Source organism: Tiliqua scincoides, chromosome 2 (genome assembly GCF_035046505.1).
Source record: "Tiliqua scincoides isolate rTilSci1 chromosome 2, rTilSci1.hap2, whole genome shotgun sequence".
NCBI classification, from domain to species: Eukaryota; Metazoa; Chordata; class Lepidosauria; order Squamata; family Scincidae; genus Tiliqua; species Tiliqua scincoides.
The window spans coordinates 116,807,086-116,827,265 of record NC_089822.1 but is presented as its reverse complement, the minus strand read 5'-3'; the positions used below and the strand labels follow the sequence as shown (position 1 = coordinate 116,827,265).

At 41.7% G+C, this 20,180-nt stretch overlaps 1 protein-coding gene across 10 annotated transcripts in view; it reads left to right on the top strand.

The window, feature by feature from the left end:
- The window catches only part of HUWE1 (HECT, UBA and WWE domain containing E3 ubiquitin protein ligase 1), a 119,139-nt gene that overhangs the window by 5,095 nt on the left and 93,864 nt on the right, over positions 1-20,180 (top strand). For 9 of the 10 annotated variants that reach the window (XM_066614323.1, XM_066614324.1, XM_066614331.1 and 6 more), the window contains one exon: positions 19,417-19,487. In XM_066614323.1, the coding sequence (XP_066470420.1) occupies positions 19,443-19,487 (45 nt within the window). In that variant the 5' untranslated portion in view covers positions 19,417-19,442. Of the gene's footprint in view, positions 1-6,842; positions 6,910-19,416; positions 19,488-20,180 lie in introns of all 10 variants that reach the window. The other variant, XM_066614325.1, reaches the window with a different exon arrangement.

The window sequence follows — 20,180 nt, the reverse complement described above, 5'->3', positions numbered from 1 at the left end:
TTGGTTGGGCTTTTGAGTGATCAGAGTATTTCACAGATATCAGCTTGTTGTAATCTTTTCCACAACCTGTTGCATAAGGGGGTGGGACTGAAGCTGAGAGAGCATAGCTTGCCTAAGGATATCTAGCAAATTCAAGGAAGAGGCAAGATTCAAATTGAGAGTGTCCTAATTTCTAGGACTATACTATTGACCAGTAAGACTACTTTAAAGAGCTGTTTGTATTTGCCTCTTTTTGACTTATTATTTGACCTAAATTATTCAGTCTTTTATGTTGGATTCTAAAGAATGTGACTGTTCATACAACTTGGGTCTCCAGTGGTATTTATAATATCACATGGCTAGAGGTGTTTGTTTCCAGTGAGTAAGATGGGATTATAGTCCAAGTCTTACTGAACACAGTGGGCTTATTTCTGAATGACACCATTTTTGAACACCTTTACCAATGGCTGAACTCCATTGAAGGAAATGCATTAAATAAATGTTATCAAGGCACATATAATGTACAGGCAGAGGTGTGACAGTCTTTGGATCTCAGATTCGAGAGTGAACAAATAGGAAATTGATTAAGCCAACATTTTACTATTGCATTGCATATATATTTGTCACTTGTTGCTTTTGCAGGCAAGAAATTGGGTTTGATAGTGCTATATAGTATACCTAACAGAATGTTGGACAAGAACTCTCTCCAGTTGTGTTGCTTGAAGCCTGGACTCCTAAGCTTTAGTTATCCAAGTGATTTGTGCATATGAAGTTGTTTAACTTCATGCTTCGTTCCAATTCAGCCTAGGATAATTCTGTTTGGCTATAACACCTCTGAAGTAAGCTTAGAACTTGCATATTTCTCATTGTAAACATGAAGGCAGGCCAAGTTCTTTGCAGAATCCAGCAGTCCTGCTTTACCCACCATTTGTGGACAAATGGGATATATAGCCTGTAGGGTTTGTTCAATGTGCTGGAACGTCTTAAGGGAGTTTATAAAACAGATTATGACCTTATTAAAATACATGCTATGGGAATGTAAATTACTTTAGATCTGTAATTGATGCCGTCTTGGAACTTCTGAGATACTTATATTGCATAATTATAAAGCTTAATTTCCTTTTTTGAAGATTCACTGTATGAATTGCAGGTCTAGCTACTCTGTTGCTGTGGTGATTGAATATCTCAGCCTTGCAAGTAAGTTCATATCTTTTACTAGCCCACCAGCTTCACATTCTATGTGAAGTCATTTATGACCTAAAAGGGCAAAGGAAATTTTATAAACACTGGCTTCTTTTCAACTTACTTGGGAGAGAGTTGTACACAATAGATGTCTATTGTGGCTATCTATAGATGTCTAAGTGGCTATTTATAAACCTGAAATATCCTTTTCTATCTTGTAATGATTATTGCAACAGCCTAGCAATTTGGTATTTTAAGTGAGATGGTATATGACCAGTATCTTTCAGAAACTTTGAGGACCTCTGTGGCTCCCAACATAGCATGCTGACTTGTGTGTGAAGTATTTGATGTTGCACACTCTAATCATCTTTTGTTCAACTCTCTGAGAAGTATCTTGGATTTTTTTTAAAAAAACTGATGCATGCTTCTTGGCATAGTCTAATAGCAAAAGGCCAAAGCAGTCTGGCAGCATTTCATGTCTGAAGTTATACACAACTATACATGTTGCCTTACTTTTGCCTCCAATTGAGAGGAGAAAATATTTCTGCAGAGCATATTGAGTAGCTACTTGTATTTCAGGCTCTTTCAAATTTTATATAAATTGCTGTCTGACTCAACAGATACAGCTTCACCATGTCAGAACCAGTTCTGCCCTCTGACTCTGAGACTCTTAATTTGATGTGTCTTAATAGTAGAGTGGCTAGAACTTGATATACCTGTTGACCAGCTTAACGCATCTGGTTGTTGAAGTGACTTGGAATCCCACAGACAAATGTTTAAAGTGAGGAGATGAGCTCATGTTCTCTTTGAAGTTGGTTCTTTCCTAATAAGCCTATTTTCCAGAATACCAGAATGTACCAGAATGTATACCAGAATACCAGAATGTTTAATTCCTATATGTGTTGTGGGGGTGGAAAGGGAGAGGCAGTGTAGCAGAGGGGAGGTACAACCTCATGTTTAAGATAACTTGAAACAGGTAGCTAGTGCATGATTTCTTGTCGGTGAACTCTGTACAGCTACATGAAAGATTCTTGCTATCTTAAGTGAGATGGTATATCCTAAAGACTAGCTATAGCCTTTTAAGATGCTGCAAGAGTTTTCGTTTTTGCTGAAGCATGTTCTTGTGTTAAATATCTTGCACTCCCTTTTATTTGTGAACTTCTAGTCCTAACAGCCTGATGGTGCTTGGTCTTCAAGAAGCTGAATCTTTCTAGATCTGATTGTGTTGTCTCTGAAGGTGCTTTAAGAGGGGCATTCTCAGTGAGTGGCCTCTTCTTTTAGGGCCAAGAAGTATAGCTTCCCATTTGTGGCATGGTGCTCTAAGATCTCTATACTGTACATGGTTTTGCTGCTTCTTTAGCTGTAAGCATGATATGAGTCACAACAGACAAGATGCAAAAGAGGGTGCTAGAAGTTCCATCATTCTTAGACACTGTCTGCCTTGCATTTTTGGCTTTGGTGCCTGTTGGGCAGTTATTTATAGGGGGATTTGATGTGTCGTGTTCCAGAAATGAAATTTAAACTCTAAATTTTTGCAATGACTAAGCAGGTGTGTTACAGGCCTCATAGGAGTCTGAGAGGAAATCTGGCAAGCCACCCTGAGATCTTCTGAGATTTTCAATGTGTTTGCTTCCTCTGGGGTTGTTAGCGTTTGGAGTGTCTGGTCATCCTTATATGAGTAGTTTTGACTCTTCAAAGGCAAGTGGATAGATCTATTTGTCTACTACATTTAGATTGTATTCTTCAAATCTGTAGGCAAATCTGCCTAGTTTTGAAAAACATGCTGAAAAAATGGACAGTGCGCTTTTCTTGAGGCTGTTTGAAGCTTTGTGGCTGTTGCATGTCTTGCAGTGTTCTGCACATGGAAATGTTATGCATCAAGAAGAGAAAAAGCCTTCACTTAGATTTATGTAGAGTTTTTTATATGGGAGAATGTTCAGATGTGTTTTCCCACAGTTTAAGAAACACTGTTATAAGTAGAAAGGAGCTTCTGAACTGGTATTGTGCAGACCTTTTGCTTTTCTGCCCTTCAGATGGGTGAGGAGTCTGGCTGTAATCAGTATTGTTTTCATGGCTAACCTAACAAGGAGAGACTTAATTTTGATCACCTTAAGCTAGACTGTTGAGAGTGCTAGACTGGAACTCAATGTAACTTTCTCATCTTATGTATCTTTGAATGGAGCTAGAGTCATTCTTTGTCCCCTTCCCCTTTGCATTCCCAACAAGGTGGCTAAACAGTGCTAAATTTAGCCTCCGAGACCCCATTTCTGTGTGGGATTTATTCACTATAAGCTTGGCATATCGCTTTCTTGTTGGAAGGTCAGTTATTTTGTTCCTTTTAGATGCAGTGAAAATTCACTTTGTTTAAACTTGGTGCACGTGAAACACCTGACAAGGAGGTCTGTAAAACTTCTGCTGACCTTTATGTCTTCTTCACGGAACAGCCCATATCTAACTTGCATAGCCTGCTGCTTCAAAATTGTTCTCGTGTGTGTGTTTGACCCTCCCCCACACCCACAAAAGGTGCTATAGGTACTTGGGTGCTTAATCTGTGACAGAATTCTTATTTGTATAATGAGGAATTGGGAGCCAATCAAAACCTCTAGTAAGTAATATCTGCTTGAGACAAAGTACCTTGGTCTAAGGCTACATTTTGTGTCTGTCCTGTATACTTCAGGCATGATTTATGTGTCTGCACACCTAGGTTTGTTAGTTGGGAATGCAGATGGAGTGGAAAGGACAATGAAAAAGAAGGCAACAAACACAATCGGATACTGGAAGAAAATGTATTTAAAAGAATCCTAATGTTTTAAGATCTTGTGCTCTTCATCAGGGAACAAAGTATTGGTATCTACAACAATAATTTTACAGAATTGGTTCTAAAAAGAGCCCCAATGTCCTACAAAAATGGCTTGTAGAAAAACTCTAGGACTCTAGGTTATTATAACTTAATAAATTTGTTTCCTTCTGTTGAATTCTGTTTGTGGTGCTGCTGACCTTGGGTTTCTTCCTTTTTCAAATTAGTACGGGTCTCAGTCTTGCTAGTTATATGATGATGATTTGGTGGTGTATGGATTGGGGGGGGGGAACAACTTCACTGTTATGGTTGCTTTCCCCCCGTTCCCAGAACATTCATAAATGCTTAGAAACTCCATCTAAAAGTTGGATCCTTTTTTTGTCTCCATGAACATAGTTGTTCATACAGTATGGAGAATGCTCCCTCCACTCTGGTGTGTTCTGATTCTGTGAAACATCTTTGAACAGGCATTCATCTCCCTTCCAATACAATTTGAGTGAATTTCTTAGCAGTATACTTCAGTAGGGGTTATGCACACCACTTGTGTTGGTCCAGGCATATTGTCAATCTCTCATTTCAGAGTGTGTTTTTTAGAAACAGAATAATTTTTAGGGTCTTTAACCTGGACAATGACTTGATCAGATTCATCATTCAGTTTATAACAGACTTTGTCTACTCAGCTTTAGTCTTCCCAATTTACTGAACTATAGCAAACAGCTGTCTTGGTGCTCAGATTTACTGGCATATTGGCCCTATACAAGCATAGTACTTAATCATTATCTCTGAATATTATAAACCTTGGTTAAAAATGGTCTGTGTTAACCATAGTTAAACATTAAACCTGCATCTAGCAAACCATGGTTAAGGAAGTTTCTCCATCCTTTGTTGAAAAGTGACAAACAGGTTTTTCTGGTGTCCCTAAATGCTTTCCGGGGTAAAGGCTTAGCATGGCAACATAAAACATATTTGAGGTATAGAATTATGATCAGGGCACTTAGCCATGCTAAGAATTGAAAGCTCTGTTGGTCTTGAAAATCTTATTTACTGTGCAGTTACAAATAAATCTTTAGGCCCCTCAATCTTTATAGTTATTAAAAATTCTCCTATACTCTTCTATCCAAAGCATGTAAGCAGTGCATACTTCCTTTTGATAATTCAAGTCTCTTGGTAATCTTTCCAACTACTGGACTTTTGGAATGTTCCCAATTGTTGGCTTGAGGAGAAATATCAGTTTTCTTGGATCTCATTCATCCTATATACCAGGGGTGCCAAACATAAGGCCCAGGGGCCAGATGTGGCCCACGGAAGTTTTTTTTCTGGCCCTCAAGCTCTCAGCTACAGAGCAGTGCTAAGGAATTACTGCTGAAAGGGTAGTCCACATGAAAATCGGGCTCTCCCGTATCTTGAAATATGATCAAGATTTGCGTATCTTCTTTGTCATTTGTAGCTAATGAGTTCCTAAGTGACAAAAAGTGCTTATTTTTGGTTAAGACCTGTTTAATGACATCACTTCCTGCCTAATGATATCACTTTTGGCCCTTAGCAGGCATCATGAATCCAATTCAGCCCTCTGTATCAAACTAGTTTGACACCCCTGCTGTATACTGTTAAGAACTGTAGTGACTCTTGTTTTTCTCTCTAATCCAAATAAGCGATCTCATCAAAGAAACAATGAGAGAACTTAAACAGGACACCAGCAGAACAATTCTTAATTTGCACTGCATGATAACTTGCATGTTATTTTTTTTCCAATGGAACCAAAAGGCAGTGTATTATAGTATGATTGAAGATACCTTTTTGTAAGGGTTTTCCTAAGGCACCAATTTCACTGTTCACCAACTAAAGTTTTAATAGGTTTTCAGAATGCATTTTAAAAAAATTAATATATTGGGTGTACTTATTGAGAAGGTTGTTATAGTTACTTGTCTGAGGCTTAGTGCAGATTACATGACTTTGGATCCCAACATTTTAGGATAAAAGTATAAAAATGCATCATTTTAAAACTAACACTCTCCAGATGACATGATCAAAAATCCTAACTCAACCATCACTTAAAACCATGTTTTTCATGGCTTCCAGCAGATAGTCTTTCTGTTTCCAGAGTAGCCGCCATGTTTTGTTCCAGCAAAAAAGAGGGCCTTGTAGCACTTTAAACTTACTAACCAATTTCTTTCACCCTGAGATTTCATGGACATCCAATGAAGTTGATTGTCATGCATGAAAGCTCATGCTGAAAGAAACCGTCCTCTCTACAGTGAGTCTTCTGAAATTTTGGGATAGTCAGTGAGACAGCCCTGCATTTGCTTGTGTAGTTTAGATGCTTGAGAAAGAAGTTTCTTCATTGCTTTTAAATTTGACATGATGCACTGTTTCTTTGCACGTATATATGACCCAAGTTATTGAAGAAATTATACTGTCGAACAAATCCAATTTCTTAATGGAAAGCTGATGCAGACATAGGACCACTGTTGTAATAAGCACCTGATGCTAGCTTGACCATCGTATCTTATTTGGTCTGCAACGAGTACATTTTTGCTATACTTGAATGACCAGGTGAGGTTGAGAACCTTGTTGGGGAATGTCCTAACTGCAAACTAACTTGCTTCAGTCTTGTTTGGATTCAACTTCAGTCAGCTTGTTCAACCAGATGCTGACTAAGGACAGAAACCAGAAGTTCCACTTGATCGAGAAACAGAAGTAGGGTGTTTGGTAACACTGGCATCCTTTCTCTGATCTTGTCCAGTGACTTCTGGCATGTTTTAGGGGACATAAAGATGAAACTCTGCTTAAGTTTTGATGGGCCTTATGGAAGTAAACAAACTTAATTTAGCACTTCCCTGCTAGTCACAAGTAGAAGCTTACTGGTTTATCTTATTGTTGCCAGGAATAAGCCAGCCTTCTGCAGTAGAAATTGAGATAAGAATCGAGCTCTTCATGAACCAGTGATGCAGGTAACTGTTGTTGGACCAGATATGACACTTTCCCCCCTGCCTGTACCACTTTCTGAACGCTGTAACTATGTAAACCCATTGTCTGAACAGCACTTCTGATTGAAATAGATATCCCGTTTATGAATCTTGTTAAGGTGCATATTCAGAGAAGTGTATGAATGTATTTGGAGGAAGAGTATTGGAAACTGTTCTTCCTAGCAGTTTGCTAGTGATCTAGAGCAGGGGTGCTGAATAGGTGGATCGCGATCTACCGGTAGATTGCGAGGCAAAATGAGTAGATTGCGGAGTGCCGACCCCCCCTTCAGGTGCCTCTGGGAGGAAACGCCGGGAGTAAGGCCCATTGTACTCAATGGGGCTTACTCCCAGGTCAGTGTGGCTAGGATTGCAGCCTCACAGCCTAATCCTAGGCATGTCTACTCAGGAGTAAGTCCTGTTATACTCAGTGGGGCTCAAGGTACACCAACATATATTGTACACATATATGTTATGATGGCGCGAACATTGTAAAAAATACTCTGGTAGATCTCCGGGCCTTGCTGGGTTTCAAAGTAGCTCTCGAGCCAAAAAAGTGTGAGCACCCCTGATCTAGAGCATGGCTTTGCATACCCCAGGCTGAATCTGGGTTTTGGGGAGAGTCCTGCACTCCATGAATAGAGCTTACCATTCTTCCACGCTGTGTGCATTCTGAGTAGATCTGGGCACCGGGACATTCTGGGCAGTCAAGTCTGCCCGGGCGTCCTATTGCACAGCCTTCTGGGATGCCAGGCAATTGATGTGGCTGCCCAGAGGTACTCAAGATATATGCAGTGTGGAGGCACAACAGTAAGCTTCAGTCTGAATGGGGACCGCTTTTTTGATGGACAGCAGTTGCAAGTTTGGTGACTGCTGATCTGGAGCTTGGCTTTCAATCTTCTTTATTCTAGACAAGAGTTTCCTACTTAAACTAAGCCCTGGAAGATCCCGCAACTAGTTTGCCAAAACAGGAAATTTGTACTTTGGGCAGGGCATATATAATTTTCTCTGTTCATCTCATGACTCCTCCTGACCAAATTCTGCAACAGGAAGTATCATAAGTAGAGGCAGTGTAAAACTGTGTAATTTTTTCATGAATGGCAATGTTAATTCTTAAAAAAACTGAAAGTGGTGTTTTTCATATCCAAATTAATATTTTAATCAATTTTAAAGCATTTTTATCAAGTGTTATTACTGTCATATAGGTGGTATGTATGTGTGTTATGCCTATGACTGTCAGCAGGCATAAACATGGGTATAAAGCACATCACGCACACCTCTGCTCCAAAGGGCACAACTACATAGTCAACTACTTCAATTAAACTTAGAGGAGCCATTTAAGATTTGCATGCTATTTGTATGAACAACTACAGCGAATCTAATACTACCAAACAAATTAAAATATTGCCGAATTAAAACATTGATAAGATGGAAACGTGAACCAACAGAATTGAACGTAGCAACTGGTTTAGCTATGGAAGCAAACTGGTTTTCAAGTGCAGTAAAAAAAACTCACCAACACAGCAAGGAACCCTTTAAACACTTGCTTACTCATGAGTAAATGCAACAGTGTAGCTCAGTTTCTCTTTTCATAGGGTTCAATACATTTATCATCTTGGAGGGAAGGACTCTTGAGTGTTTTTTTAAGACCTGTATTCATCGGATCAGGACCATTCTGGTGGTGCTGCATTCCTCTTGGCCTGCCCTATTCCAGTGGACCAAGGCATGGTGGCTTACTTACAAGTAAACATGCACTGTGGCTCAGATTCACTTTCCATAGAGCTCCATGCATTTTCCTTGGCAACTTCTGAGCATGCAGAGAAAATTCTACAGCCAGTTAAAGTAACAGAGCTCCGAGGGAGTTAGGGCTTAGAAACACAGTAGGAAGTATTTGGGACAATCCAGCAATGCTCCATAGCCATTTTAATAGGTACATGTTGGTGTTATTTCGTTAATTGAGCAGGACATGGCATTTTATGTTTTTAAGCCCAATTTCACATTATAGTGGTGTTATTTCATTTTTACCTTTTATGACTGCCCCAATCATAAGGAAAACTGTTCGGTCTGGTTATGTGCTGGTTACAGGTAGATTATAAAATTCGCAGAGGGGATGCAGGGATAGGAGGGTGGTATTACTATAATTGATGGTACAGGACCTTTTGCACTGTCTCAAATTGTCTTCGTGGATCTTCATCCTAAGACACTGGTGTGAGAATTCAAAGATCAGTACAAAAACTGGTAAGATGCCAGGCTGATATCAGGCCCATGAATGGTGCGGACAAGCCTGAGAACTTATGCATGGTGTTGTGCCAGAGAGTATGTTGGTAGGGATGTATTATTGTGATATCTAATTGATTTTACAAATTACCACCAGACATTAAAAGACTCAGTTTGGATGCATAGATCAAATGAATACATCTTTAAAGAATAAAGGTTATTGTGATAATAGGAACTTTTTGCAACATATGTGTAATCTATGAATGTTTAAAATGAACCAGCATTCAACATAGCAGTTGAGAGAAGGGGAGGGACACAGTTCAGCTAAAAATCAAATGGAGAGTGGAGCAAAACTGAGAATATTGGCACCTCTGACTGGTATTCTCATGTGACTACTGTACACCGTGTATCTATTCCTTTATTGAGAACAAGATAGTTTTACTGGTCTACTCTGAGAAAAATCAATTTTGGACATTGGGTTGCTGCAGAACAGCCGAACTCTGTGACTTGGTAAATACAGTATAACCAATTCCTGCACTTAATTCAGTTGGATCCATAGCGCTTCAGAGAACTTTGCTTATTCTTGTTGTGGCCAGTTCTCCTCCTTCAGTGTCTCTCTAGCCAGTTGCATTAGAATGTGGAACTATTTTAATTTTGGTGTTGTGTTTAAAGTGGGGTAGAATAATCCTTAAGTTTAGACAATGACTTGCTTTCCCCAGTCTCTTTGAAATGCTTCAGCCCCTTCCCTACTCTGTTTTGTCAGTTTTTATTTTTTGCACATTCATCGTTCAGGGTAGCAGTAGCCATATCCTAATCGGATGGTTCAGAGCGGAGGGTCACTCAAATAGTATTGCATTTTGGGATTTGTAGTCCACTCTGCCTACAGCAGATGGAATGTGCTGGCATCTGTCTGGAGCTTGGCATTTGTCCAGAGAAAGCTGAACAGACCCAAGTATGTAAAGCTAAACAAAGCAAATAAACTGGAAAGAGGTGCTCCTAGGTTATAGATCATACAACTTGTGATTTATGCACTAATGCAGTCAGATTAAAAGCTATGGCAACTAAATTCATAGTCTTTTCACAAGACTTGGCATGTGGATAAAAATGCTTGTCCTCCGTCTGGCTCACTGAGTGCTGCAATTGACTGTGTGCAGTACGTTGTGAGAATTTGCTGAGTCTGAAGCAAGGAGAAAACATTGAGCATAAGGCTATACTAAAGGGCAATAGCTAGTTCAAGTAGATGGATTATGTAGGTTCTGATACGATAGTCATGTGGAACTATATTTTATTTTGTGAAGAACTAGGAGTGGAACTTAAATACCTTTGTCCTGGATTTTTGCCTTTCCTGTGAGTTGTTCGGTTCTGTATCAGAGATTACCACAGCTAGTCTGTGAGACTTTCCTTTAGAGCAGTGGTTCTCAAATTTTTAGCACTGGGATCCACTTCTTAGAATGACAGTCTCTCCGGGACCTACAAGAAGGGATGTCATGGCTGGAAATGACATCATCAAACAAATTAAAATTATAAATAAAGTAAAACAAATAATTAGGGGGAAGCCAGCCCTGTTCCACTAAGTGAATTTTCTCTGTAGCCTGCTTGCAATAACACCCTACCTTACAAAAAAATCAGTGATATTTTCAGCCCTACTCAGATCCCAGTTCAATTTAAGTTCTTATATTTAAAATGTATCACTATCAGGACCCAACTATCTTTATAAGTATAAAAAAGAAAAAATTAGCCTTACCAGCTCAAGCCTCTGTTTTAGTCTTTTAATGGGGGGGGGGGTCTGAAGCATTTGTTGAGCTCCACTTTAATCAGATCGAGATCATTCTGATGACCTTACATTCCTCTTTGCCTTATCTGATCATGAGCCAAGGTCCATTTGCATACTCATGAGTAAATGCAAATGCGTAGCTGAGTTTTGCTTTCCATAGGGCTCAATACATTCTTCAACTTGGAGGGAAGGACTTCCTTCTCAGGTGTTTTTGGGGGGCTACATTCATTGGATTGGGACCATTCTGGTGTTGCTGGATTTCTCTCATCCTTTCCAATGAACTAAGGCATGTTTGTCTACTCATGAGTAAACATAAATATGGCTCAGTTTCACTTTTCATAGGACTCCATGTATTTGCCTTCTCAGCTTATCGGTTAAAGTTTTGTGACCCACCAAGTGGGTATGAGAAACCCTGTTTTAGAGAGAACCACAGGAAAATATGTACCTTTTGAGGTCAAGCATGACAATTTTGGCATCAGAAGGTATTTTACTAAATTATGGACTGGATACTGATAGTTAGGAAGTTGCAAATCATCATTGGAACACAGGGATCCAGCCTGTCATTCTAGGAGATACCATCCTGTCATTCACCAATCTCAAACTGTGGTTTGAGTTCTCAAACTGTCTGCACTGGGACCCACTTTTTAGAATGACAATCTGTCCGGGACCCACCAGAAGTAATGTCATTAATCTGGAAGTGATGTCATAACAGAAAGTGACATCATCAACTAGGAAGTGCTCTTCTAAGAATGCATCAAGCACTAAAATGGCCCATGTTAAGCACTGAAATTGTGCCACTTTTTCTAGGTAGGCAGGCTATAAATAATTACCATAGATACTTGGCTAGGTTAATCTCACAGATAAGTTGAGGGCAGCTTTTGAGCCAAAAATCATGGAATTTTCTATGACCGTCAGATAAGTCAAGGGTTAAACTTACAGGGGTGTCTGAGTCTGACTAATTTTGTCTGATTTTACCCAAGGCCAGATCCTGAAAAATAACCTACTAGTAATTGTTACCTAAGAACTGTATAGTCTCTAATTTATTAAAAACATAGTATTAAACACAGTATACATACATAGTATACATAGTTTTTAATAAATTAGAGATGCATAGCATAGTACAGTGTTTCTCACACGTTTAGCACTGGGACCCACTTTTTAGAATGAGAAACTGTCGGGACCCACCGGAAGTGATGTAATGACCAGAAAGGACATTGTCAAGCAAGAAACAACAATCCTAGGTTGCAATCCTACCCACCCTTACCCAGGAGTATGTCCCATTTGCTATCATTGTTTACTATATTGTTACTATCATATGTATATTACATATTAGCTTGTTAACGTACAGGTCTGTAACATGCAGTTGCGTGCCACGTTAGCATCAAGTCTGATATATTAAAAATAAAATATTGAAATGGAGACTCACCTGAAATTGGCTTGCGACCCACCTTTGAGAAGCACTGGCATAATATGCAGTATTAAAGGCATAATCTCTAATTTATTAAAAACTATGTCCTATCTCATAGATCATAAGATACATTTTTATTCATTAACTTTTGAAATTGTATTCACAACCTTTTTGTAAATATTATCAGAGTAAGGCCACAATCCCATCCACACTTCCAGGAAAGCCTTACTCTGTTAGTATTTACAAAAAGGTTGTGAATACAATTTTAAAAGTTAATGAATAAAAATGTATTTTTACAGGGCGCCTCTGCTTTGCTGCCTTCCCCATGGCAGCAGGACTGTGATGTGAGTGGGTGCAGGGGAACATTGGGTTGGCAGGCTGCTCCCATACGCCCTGCCACCTCGAGGGCTCCTCTACCTCCTGGCATGATGTGTGGACCAGCCAGGTACTGGTGGGCAGAAGGCACAGCTGCTGGGAACCCCACATGAGACCTGGAGGAGACGCCGCTGCCTGTCCTCCTGCAGAGTCGTCCCCCCCCCCCGGGCCTGGTGCAGATGGGCCCCTTGTATGCCTGGGTGACTGTGCAGATAAGGCAAGGGGGCGATTCACCTGTGATTTTTGGGCACAAATTTCTCACCATATAGGTGTTTATCTACAGTAAATACATTTTTATTATAAATGCTTAAAGTAAAACAAATAAGTAAGGGGAGATGAGATGGGGAAGCCAGCCCTCTTCCACCAAGTGAATTTTCTCTGTAGCTTGCTGAGGCTTTGGAAGTCAGAGGTGACATGAGCAGAGTACAAGGAGGAGTAGAGGCATTGAGGGAGCAAGGGGAGAAGGGGACAGGATCCTGCGACATACCTTATCTTACCAGGGAGGGAGGAAGGGGTGGGTCCAGAGGGGACCATCAAACCCTTTATAAGGCAGGAGCAGCTTGGGGATTAATGTCACTGGTGGTGAGGAAGCTGCCTGCTGAGGAAGCTGGCTGTCCTATCAGCCTATAAGGAGCAATGAGCAGGGAGAAGGATAAGGGTGAAGCAATCCCCTTCCTCCATAGCCCATCTGATGCCTATAGCTCTGGACCTGCAAAGAAGGAGCCTCCCCCTTTGCTTGATAGCTGTGACCCTGCATGAACCCCATTGAGCCTGACACCCCTGAGGTGGCAGGCACCCTGCCTGGTCCTGGACATGGTTGTTCTTAAATTTTTAGAAATCATTTGTTTCCTGCATGGATTAGTCACTGTGTGGCATCAGTAGTATTGCCAAGAGATTAGTTTTGTTATCAGGGAAACTGAAATGTTTTGGTTGAAATGAAGAAGGTAGTGGCCTGCAAGTAGGGTTATATCAGGAATTAATAAACATGCTTAGGGCTTGGGCAGGAGTCCCCAAACTACAGTCACAGACCACTTCCATTCCACAAGCATTTTGACCCACCTGCTGAGTCCAGTGGCATTATAGCTACATGCATACCTAAGAATAATAAATTTAAATTGCACACTTGTGATTTTTCTTCTACAGGTTGAGTCTCATTATTTTCGAGGGTTCCATTCCCAGAACTCATGTGGATGGCAAAAATGCAGTAAAGCAAATCAATTTAAAAAACAAAGTCCCTTCCCTGTGATTTAAAAACAGCCTTGCTGACCTTTTGAAATGCACACAGGGGCAATCAATCTCTCTCCAGGTGCTTAGGCTTCACTAGGAAGCAGCAATACCTCCCTTCACAAGGAACCCCAGTGATCATCACTGCTATTTAGCCTTAAGAACATAAGAACAGCCCCACTGGATCAGGCCATAGGCCCATCTAGTCCAGCTTCCTGTATCTCATAGCAGCCCACCAAATGCCCCAGGGAGCACACCAGATAACAAGATACCTCATTCTGGTGCCCTCCCTTGCATCTGGCATTCTGACATAGCCCATTTCTAAAATCAGGAGGTTGCACATGCACATCATGGCTTGTAACCCGTAATGGATTTTTCCTCCAGAAACTTGTCCAATCTCCTTTTAAAGGTGTCCAGGCCAGATGCCATCACCACATCCTGTGGCAAGGAGTTCCACAGACCAACCACACACTGAGTAAAGAAATATTTTCTTTTGTCTGTTCTAACTCTCCCAACACTCAATTTTAGTGGATGTTCCCTGGTTCTGCTGTTATGTGAGAGTGTAAAGAGCATCTCTCTATCCACTCTGTCCACCCCTGCATAATTTTGTATGTCTCAATCATGTCCCCCCTCAGGCGCCTCTTTTCTAGGCTGAAGAGGCCCAAACGCCGTAGCCTTTCCTCATAAGGAAGGTTCCCCAGCCCCGTAATCATCTTAGTCGCTCTCTTTTGCACCTTTTCCATTTCCACTATGTCTTTTTTGAGATGCGGCGACCAGAACTGGACACAACACTCCAGGTGTGGCTTTACCATAGATTTGTACAACGGCATTATAATATTAGCCGTTTTGTTCTCAATACCCTTTCTAATGATCCCAAGCATAGAATTCGTCTTCTTCACTGCTGCTGCACATTGGGTCGACACTTTCATCGACCTGTCCACCACCACCCCAAGATCTCTCTCTTGATCTGTCACAGACAGCTCAGAACCCATCGGCCTATATGTGAAGTTTTGATTTTTTGCCCCAATGTGCATGACTTTACACTTACTGACATTGAAGTGCATCTGCCATTTTGGTGCCCATTCTGCCAGTCTGGAGAGATTCTTCTGGAGCTCCTCACAATCACTTCTGGTCTTCCCTACTCGGAAAAGTTTGGTGTCTGCAAACTTAGCCACCTCACTGCTCAACCCTGTCTCCAGGTCATTTATGAGCCTTCTTTCAGGTGCCCAGGGGGAAGGGAGGAATGAAGGATGGGAGAGAATGGTTGATGGATTGTCAGCCTGCTGTCCTCTCTAGCATTAAGGAGGCTATTGTTAAACACTGTTTTCTTTTAATTTAAAGAGCCCTTCTCATCAGCATTGAGATAGAAAAATATGTGGATAATTAGGTTATACCTGTAATCACTTGCATGACTTTTTACAACAGTAAAAAGCAGTAACTGTGATTTTTAAAGGGGTGCATTTTTTCCCTTCTCCAGGGATCAGCACTTTCCTTTCCATTTACAGGGGCCATTCTTGTTGACTCAAATCTGTGTATAACAAGGTTGGACCTATACTCTGAATATTTTAGTTGTAAAAAATTTATATTTTTTCTATATAAAAATTCATAAAATTTCTAAATTTTGCCTATATATGGGTTCTGGCCCATCATAAGCAAGGCAACTGAAAAGTTTAGGGGTCCCTGAGCTAGAGGAAAAAAGGATATCTTGAGCTGCAGTGTATACTTGATAGTACCAGAACCAAGCAATACTCATTGCAGGGCACAGAAAGGAGAAGGAAATGTATACATGAGTACCACATGCTGCATAGCGAATGGTACTGGTGGAGGCTGTAGGCCAACTTCACCATTGCTTGTCTTTCACCAAGGCAGATGGCTAACTTATCTGGAATGCATGACAGGAAAAGAGATCGTTGTTCTTCCTGCAGATGCCTTGCATGAAACGGGGGGACGGGACGGGGACGGGACTTTACTACCTGGGGAAAGACATCTGTTGTTGCAGCTACCTCACTGTTTTAGTCAAGGGACCTCTTTTGCAAGAGTTTGTCCAAATGCTGGTTAACTGAACAGAGTTAGTCCTGGAACAAAAGGTAGGCTGCATGTAGTTGGTGAAGAGAAGGTCTTGATGGTCTTGAACCAGCCAGATGGTGAAATAGACAAACCACAAGGATAGTGGGAAGGATCATGGAAACCAAGAGCTGGCAGCTCAATGAGCTCTTTATGGGTAGCTGTGGTCAGCAGGAAAAGTAAGGATGGCACACTGTATCGGGTATCACTGAGAACAAGGCCCTGGGTATAAGCCGTGGCTGTAAAGAACATACTGATCCCTTATTGATACAGCAGGCATTGTAGTCACAAGCTGAGGCTTTCAGTTGGGACACACATTGTCTACTGAGACAGGTGAGCTGGCATTTCACCTCAACCGGGTCTGGTAGCTGAATTAATACTGGTGTGACAGGAGGACTCTGATATTTTTCTTGTAATGTTCTCTTCATCACTTTTGAGCAATTTGTTGGAAAGGTGACATAAATTACTTCTAAGTTCTAATTGTATGGGTTGTATAAGTCATGTGAATGGTAGCAGTTTTACTGCTAGAGGAATTTGTCAGAAATGCTAAAAATGAGTGGCAGTTGTAGCATTTTTTCTTTTGCTCCTGTTCTGCCGTTAGCAACATCTTCAGCAGTGTTGGAGCAGATTGTTTTCTCAGCAGGTGATAACCTGCAAGTTGCCAAATTTTCCCTCTACAATTTGTGCTGTAGGGTTATTGCCTAACGTGTTCTAGAGAAAAAGGGGAGCTTAGAGGGGATAGGGAGGTTGCAGAGAAAGTGGATGAGTTTTTAATAATTGGGCAACCAAATGGTATATATTGTCCAAAATCAATAAGTATAAAGTGATGCATGTTGTGAAGTTGGGGTTTATTCCCCCATATATGCTGGGATCTGAGCTGTCAGTGATGAGCCAGGAAAGATTGTGGTGGGCAACTCAATGGAAACATTGACCCAATTTGCCACAGCTGTCAAGAAGGCAAATTCATGTTCATGTGGCAATTAGGGAAAGGGTCTGAGAATAAGGCTGCTAATGTAATATTGTCCCTATACAAATAACTTTCCCCTGGGGGCTGGGGATAAGAATAGGCCCTCAGTTTGGCTGTACTTGTCGTAAGAGGCGACTAAACAGCCACCGGGTCGATGGGACTCGTCAGCCTGGGAAGGCAGCTCATCTGAGAGAAGGAAAACTCTGACCCCAAACCTCCACTGCCTTGTGGCTACATCCAGTTATGGAAAAGGCTTCAGGAGTCAACCTCGAGGCAAAATCAGGAGCCGGAGTCCCTGAGGCAGTTCATGGCTGAACACAGTCACGTTCTGGCAACTCCTGCGACGCCGCTGGAACCAACCATATTGGCCTCTGCCTTTCCATTGGACCATTCCAGCAACGTGGAGAGGGGGGATTTGCTGCATGGGTAACAGCCTATCCTCCATACCTACTTTACCCAGGCTTCGCGCACTGGAGAGGACACTCTGTTCCAGAACCACCATTCAGAGCGTGACACCATAGTCTTCCAAGACTGAAGGATGCCAACAACAAATAACTAGTGTGGCTGTATTTGGAATACAGTAATACTTCTAGTAAAGCACCTATTGTTGAACTGTTTTGTTACGGTGCTCTTTATCCCAATTGACAGCCATTGTAGCTGGTGGATCAATGCATTCTGGGTAGAGCGGTCCCAATTAGTTCCCATTCCCTTCAACGTCAGCTCTTTTAGTTTTATTTCATGCAGCACTTGGCCTCAGGGAATGGATCCCCACTTTGGAGGTATTACAGGTGGAGCCTCTTTATTTGCAGAATTTCCATCTGTGAATCTGGCTCTACGCGGGTCCTCACGACCTGTGTGGAGCCAGACTTGGCCCCTCCTGAGCCCTCTAGAGGCGACTGGAGCTGTCCTCCAGTCACCTCTGGAGGCTCTTCTGAGGTAGCCTCCATGAGCCTCTGAAAGGCCTTCAGAGGTCCTAGAGAGGTACTTCTGGTTTTCACCCAAAAACTGGAAGTGCCCTTCTAGGACCTCGAGAGGCCCGTGGAGCCTGCGCGTGGCCTCCACAGGTCGCAGAACAGCTCTGGGCAAGGAAGGAGGAAGATTCTGGTTGTGTTCAGAGCTGGGTGGACCCTGAATTTTGCATGACTTGGTTTCTCATGAAATTTGGTATTTGCATGGGTTCCAGGAATGGAACCCTTGTGAATAACAAGGATTCACCTGTACTGCATTGTGTCCAGTTCTTGTTGCCACATCTTAAGAAGAACATTGTCAAGCTGGAAAAGTTACAATAGGGCAACCACAATGATTGGAGGGATCTTGTGAGGTCCTCCTTCCTTATGAGGTTCCTTATGAGGTTAAGCTGCAGTTTGGGTAAAAGCCAGTTGGGGGGACAGGTGTGAGATTCGAAGTTATCTTCGAGGTGAGAGGTTTCTTTTCTCTCAGAATACTAGAACCAGTAGGTTTAAGGCAAACAAAAGGAGGTGGTATTTCATTTTGTGCATAATTCACCTGTGGAATTCATTGCCCCAAGATGTGATGACTGCCACTATTTTGAACTGCTTTAAAATGGAATTAGACAAGCTATGGAAACCTGGTCTGTCATGAATAAGCTACATTCAGGTTCAGCCAGAATAAGCCTCTGAATGCCAGATCCAGCAGGACTTTTTTCCCTTACGTTCTTAAGAAAGCTCTCTGCAGTTCCATGTGATCTAGGAAGGATCTTAATTTTGATCTAGCTTGTCAGTAAAATGGGAATGTCTGTTCAGATTTCTGTAAAATGAGCTCTGATCAAGCGATTCTTGAACTCCTGCATGTTCAGGACAGTGCCTTGCTGCTGTTCTCTAGGGGAGGTAGACTTTCCTGTATGCAACAACTCTTCTTCAGCTGATTTTAGCTTTGCTGGTTTCTATCTGCTCCCCCACCCCCAGACCTCTTTAGTATTGTCTTTCAATTGATGTGCAAATTTTAGGGGCACCTAGAGTTGGGAACTTGGTTCAAAGTGTAAAATGTTTTATGGTTAAAGAGAGCTTACTGTCCACCTCCATCTTCTTCCTTTTTTGAAATCGTAGTAGAAGCCAGCAGCTCTTCATGATATCTAAAATTTGACTATGCAAGTATTTGGTGCAGAGTTCCAGCATGTCTCTGAAATAACGATGATGAATGAAGATGTATAGCAAAGATAAGGACTTGCAAGGGAACTAGGAGAATCTAAATTGTTTTGGTCCCCTTGTGCTTATTAATGAGTGGGAGCTTGATGCAGCATATTCTTTAGTATCTCAAATGTGTGTGGTTTGATTGTACCCTTTGTTTTGCTTATCCAAGCCTCTTCTTAGTCTTGTATAGTGTAAGCTGTTGGATCACTTCACTGAATGTAATGTTCACTGAATGTAATGTTCTTCTGTAATTCTGTTGCTTGTTACTTGATTAAAATGTTCCCTTTGACATTCATTGCTCCCTTTGGCCATTCAGGTTCAGAAAGTGGAAAATTAATAAAAATGAAAGTGGACCGAACTAAGCTGAAGAAAACGCCTACTGAGGCTGTAAGTATTGCCTCTTGTTGCCTTGACTTGTGATAGGAATACAGTGAAACTTGAAGTGCATGTTCACTTAAAACGGTGACCTTTTCAGTCCTGTTGCAGTGTTCACCTAACCATTTCTTTCTGAATGGTTTCTGGATTGTGTGGTATATGCAGCACAATTCTGTTCATGTCTATTCAGAAGTCCCACTGAGTTCACTTGAGCTTACTCCCAACTAAGGGTGGGCAGGATTGGCAGCCTTATGGTATAGTCCTATCGAGATTCCTGCACTGCAGTGGTGTTGAAACGGCTTCTGCTGTATCCATGATGGGAACAGAGGCTGTTGGTTGTCTCCCCAAGGAAGCCCCAACAGTTACTATGGGGCTACTTGGGCTTTTGCCAGCAAAATTACTGTCTTGTGAAATCAGAACTGGGAAGGGGGATAGGATATATCAGTAGTCACTGCTGCCATTCCCTCCCCCTGCCCTGTTCCACTCCCTCACTGCCTCTGTTCCACCCTCCCCTGCTGGCCCATGGAGAACCTACCTGCTCTGGTGGGCACAGTCCTTCAACTGATGCTGGCAGGCCAGTGCAGGCCTTTCTGCTGTCGCCACAAGCTTCCAAACTGCCATGTGTCTTATGGCACATTTGCAACAGTGCATATGCTTATTCTGCCGATGCTGGGCTGGTTAGGATTGGGCTGTTAGTCTCATACT